The 4,849-nt window shown below is 34.9% G+C and overlaps 1 protein-coding gene and 1 long non-coding RNA gene across 2 annotated transcripts in view; one reads left to right on the top strand and one right to left on the bottom strand.

Moving 5' to 3' along the window:
* The first annotated feature begins 724 nt into the window (after nt 1-724).
* LOC100537277 (uncharacterized) overlaps nt 725-4,849 on the top strand; it is a 61,266-nt gene continuing 57,141 nt past the window's right edge. The window contains exon 1 of the mRNA XM_073931399.1: nt 725-819. Coding sequence (XP_073787500.1) covers nt 803-819 — 17 coding nt within the window. The 5' untranslated portion in view covers nt 725-802. The remainder of the gene's footprint in view (nt 820-4,849) is intronic.
* LOC141378990 (uncharacterized) overlaps nt 2,349-4,849 on the bottom strand; it is an 18,196-nt gene continuing 15,695 nt past the window's right edge. Inside the window, exon 3 of the long non-coding RNA XR_012394861.1 lies at nt 2,349-4,849. This exon is cut by the window's right edge and continues 481 nt beyond it. This is a non-coding gene — a long non-coding RNA (uncharacterized lncRNA).

Below are 4,849 nucleotides of genomic sequence, written 5' to 3'. Positions count from 1 at the left end.
TAATTTGTTTGTTTAAATTCAACACAAATAAATAGTTTGCAACAGTTCTGCAGCACTTTTTTCAGTGAAGCATATTTTTTTCAGTGCTGGAGTCCACACAATTCATTCATGTTAACCCAACACAAATCAATTAAGTTTACTTGATAGTTTTTACAAATTAAGTGGATTTACTTGAACTTTTTTTTTTTTTTTTTTTTTTAAGGGTACAGATTCTCTCCAACAATCAGTGCTCGAAATAAAATGCACTATAACGAAGCAGAAGGCTTCACAGTAATTGCCTCGCCCAGATTCAGTCAAACTGAACCACACAACAACCTTCCCAGAATCCTCCACCAACTCAACTCAAAATGCATACGCAACCTTTGTGCAACCGCAAGGTTTAAAGTATGATTCCTGAATAATGGCTGTCATCCAGCTTGGGATGCTGAATATAGTTTTTTTTTTTTCACAAACACACAATCTAAGCATGTTTATGACAGGCTCTCCCTGCAGTTGGGCTTCCCATTAGCAGAATTACCGCGGCTCAACATGTGTTATTAGCTCCTGTGCAGAAATGAAAAAAGGTGCTCGTAACGCCTCAGGCTCAACATCTCCTTTAAACATTAGTCATAAAAAAGAAAAGCTTTGCCACCACCTCCTCTGAACTCTCCCAGCCAATCGGAACCAAGGAAGGTCGCCCTCGCAAAATACCCTTAATGTGTCCCAAAGGTTTGGCATCGTCTGCACAGGTCGTCCTCAGTCAGAGAGGGCCGTGGGCACCGCTGAAGACCTTCTTCTGCATCCTTTCAGACTCTCAGAAAACATGGCTCCTCATTTCAGGTAAGACCTCAAACACTGGTGGTCCTTGTGGAAGATATGGATAAGATCTTAATCTCGAGGTTGTTTTTAGGGGGGATATATGCCTCTAATGAGTTGCTTTGACCTTTTGTTGTGTGCCAAGAGTGTTGTGAAGATAATTTCTTTATTCCTTGAGCATTTAATGTTGAATTCACCCTGGATATGCAAACTTAAATCTCTTTTTAGTGTTTTAAGCATTTATATTGGATCTTTAGCAGGATCTTGTGTCATTCTGTTGACGTTACACTGTAAAAAAATGCTTAGTTCCACACAATCGATGTGTTCACTGTAAAAAAAAAAAAATTAAAATGCATAAAATTTTTAAGCTGAATTAAATTAACCTTATGACTCCATTGAACTTATGTTAAACGGACTTAAAACAGCTTGCTTAACTTATAAAATTAAGTTAGAACATGATTAACTTAGTTTATTACAATGACCTAAAAACATATGCTTCCAGGACTAATTGATGATATACTTTTTGACAACATGGAGGAATTAAGTTAATTTATTGGTTTTTATTAATTTAAGTGGATTAAACACAAAAAAAATTAAGTTGACCCCCCAAAAAGCTCAATAATTGTGTTTCAGTTCATATATTATGTTAAACTGACTTAAAACAACTCGCGTAACTTAAATTAAGTTAGAACAGGATTAACTTAGTTTAATTAGTTTCAATGACCTCAAAAAACATACTGTCAGGAATAATTAATCGGATAATTTTTTACAACATAAATAATTTAAGTTCATTATTGGGTTTTACAAATTTAAGTGGATTGAATATAAAACACTTAAGTTGACTGACCCAAAAAAAACTCAATAACTGTTGTTTCTGCTCATATATTATGTTAAACTAACTTAAAACAGCTTGCATAACTTAAAAAATCAAGTTAAAACCGGCTTAACTTCGTTTATTAGTAACAATACCCTAAAAACATATGCTGCCAGCAATAATTGATCATATAATTTTTTTTACAACATGAAGGAATAATTTATTGGGTTTAACAAATTTAAGAAGATTGAACATAAAACAATTAAGTTGACCCCCAAAAAAGCTCAATAATTCTGTTGTTTCAGCTCATATATTATGTTAAACTGACTTAAATCAGCTCACATAACCTATTAAATTAAGTTAGAACATGATTAAGTTAGTTTAATTAGTTACAATGACCCAAAAACATGATGTCAGGGCTAATTGATCATTTTACAACCTGACGAAATTGTTAAAGTATTGTTTTTTTTACAAATTTAAGTAGATTGAACATAAAGCTATTAAGTTGACCCCCCAAAAAAACTCAATAATTGTGTTGTTTCAGCTCATATATTATGTTAAACTGACTTAAATCAGCTTGTGAAACTTGTAAAATTAAGTTGGAACAGTATTAAGTTAGTTTAATTTGTTACAATGAAGTAAAAACATGTGCTGGCTGGACTAATTGATCATACTTTTTGACAACATGGAGGAATTAAGTTATTTTATTTTATTATTTTTTTTTATTATTATTATTTTTACAAATTTAAGTAGATTGAACATAAAACAATTAAGTTGATTGCCCCAAAAAACTTTAAAATTGTGTTGTTTCAGCTCATATATTATGTTAATCTGACTTAAAACAGCTCGCATAACTTATCAAATTAAGTTAGAACATGATTTAGTTAGTTTAACTAGTTACAATGACCTAAAAACGTGATGTCAGGAATAATTTACAACATGAAGGAATTAAGTTAATTTATTGTGTTTTAAAAATATATATGAAGATTGAACATAAAACAATTAAGTTGACCCCCCAAAAAACTCAATAATTGTGTTGTTTCAGCTAATTTTAATAAGTAATTTGAACTTACATCAAACATAATTTTTGTGTGCAAAAGACAGATTTTTAGGCTTGTGCTTGATAAAAAGTCTTTGCAATCTCTTTTTCAAACATACACATTTTTAAAGCATCTTTTTAATTATAGTTTAGATGAAAGTTGAGGAGGAACTTCCCTCAGCGTCTGGATGAAAGGCTCCAGTTAGTTCAGAACACGTCTGAACACAAAATCTGATGATGTCCCATGGATTACAGGGTGATTGTTTGGAAACCATGCTTAAAATATTTTATAGGCCATATGTTAGCCAGTTAATTGAAATATTTTAGGGATTTTGATGAGATGAAAGTCAATGGAAAACCTGTAAATGTATTGTTAAAAAACTGCTTTTCAGGCCTTGACTTGATTAAAGATAGATAGATAGATAGATAGATAGATAGATAGATAGATAGATAGATAGATAGATAGATAGATAGATAGATAGATAGATAGATAGATAGATAGATAGATAGATAGATAGATAGATAGATAGACGGACAGACGGACAGACAGACAGACAGACAGGTTTCCTTTAAGACCTACAAGTCAATATTTCAGCGAATTTAAGACCTTTTTAATGTCTAAACTTTTTTTATTTATGTTTTTAAAGATTTGCTTCTGGCCATTTTGCCTTTATTAAGTGGATAGGACAGTATTTCACAACGCATGCTCATTCTTAAAACGAAGTCCCGTGGATGTTTCTGGAGGCTGCAAAATATGTCCTGGGAGTTTTTGTGAATCCTCGATGCTGTGTGCGCTTTTTTGCATCTTAAATGTCTCTCGCGAGTGCCGTTCGCACCCGATGTTCTCGCGTAAACCCACCAGAGGCCACTGTCGAATGACCGTCTGTCCGACTGACTGACTGATTGACTGTGCGACTGGCCAATCAACTGACCCAGCCTCCTCCTAACCTAAAGCCAACCAATTTTACCGATTGACCCGCCCACCCACTTACTTCCTTAAACCCAACCAACAATTTACAAAAATCATCCAGTAATTGATAAGCCCTCGTCTGATTTTTACTACGTTTTCGGATTTTACCACATTCTCACCCTGTTGTTTACTCGTTCATTTTATTTTTTTGGAGTCTGTTTTTGTCTTACCTGCTTTCTGGAACCGCTGTTCCCCGGACTCGAACCTGGTTGTCGTCATCATGGTCAGCTCCTCTCTGCATCTCAAGTCCGCTGACGTACACGACGAGCTAACTGAACAAACTGCTTCTAGTGGGAAAGCCCTCCACATGGAGGTAAGCGTCTGCCTGTAAGCGGCAAAAGGAACGGCGTCATACCTCCCCATTAGCGTTTGCTTAAAAAGTTAAATGCATTTGTACCTCCAGCTACATAATTCGCAGTCTCCAGAAACGTTCACATGACTACGTTTTTAGAATGAGCCTGGGTTGGTATTTCAGACGGGAAGCCAAGAGGGAGAGAGAGGGTAGGGACAGGAAATGTCCTTGAGCCAGGATTCGAACTCAGGACACCCTGAAGTACTAACACTAGGCTATTGCGCCAACCTAAATTTGAAATGTAAGACTTTTTAAGACCCGGCGGATTTCTGTAGTATTAATAACATATGAGCAGTATCATATTCAAATGTTACCATATGCAAGATCATTTTGGTATACGTGTTCATCTCAAAACATCAGAAACACTCAAGTTTTCTGACACCGATTAATCAAAGATGTCAGTTTTTAGTACTGTTTTGATTTACAAGTAGTGCGAATGCTTAATTTGTATTGGATTTGGATATTTGAAATGAGGGTGACACTCGGATTAGGAGGTGAGGTTATCTAAATCTTGGATTTGGTATGGCTGACAAACTAATAATCCATGCGGAGAGGAATATCTCCCACCCACAGCTGTCATTCCCCGTCTGAGGAAACGCTGCGGAAATCACAGGCTGCTGATTAATCACAGTACAAGAGATTTGTGACCGGCAACAACATGGTAAAACTACATCAAACTGAGGGAGAACTGCTTTATATAACATCTGACTCAATCAACATGAGCCGCAAAACATATGTAAATTAGCTTTATAGCTAACTCTGGCACAACATGTTATGTTGTACATTGTCCCTGTATAAATAAATAAAATAAATAAAAATAGTGTACAAGTATTACACTAATGATTCACACTAATGAATACACTAATGAACTTTTTTTTC

Source organism: Danio rerio, chromosome 19 (assembly GCF_049306965.1).
Source record: "Danio rerio strain Tuebingen ecotype United States chromosome 19, GRCz12tu, whole genome shotgun sequence".
Classification (NCBI taxonomy): Eukaryota; Metazoa; Chordata; class Actinopteri; order Cypriniformes; family Danionidae; genus Danio; species Danio rerio.
Note: the sequence above shows the minus strand (reverse complement) of the source record. Positions and strands in the feature narration are given on the sequence as shown.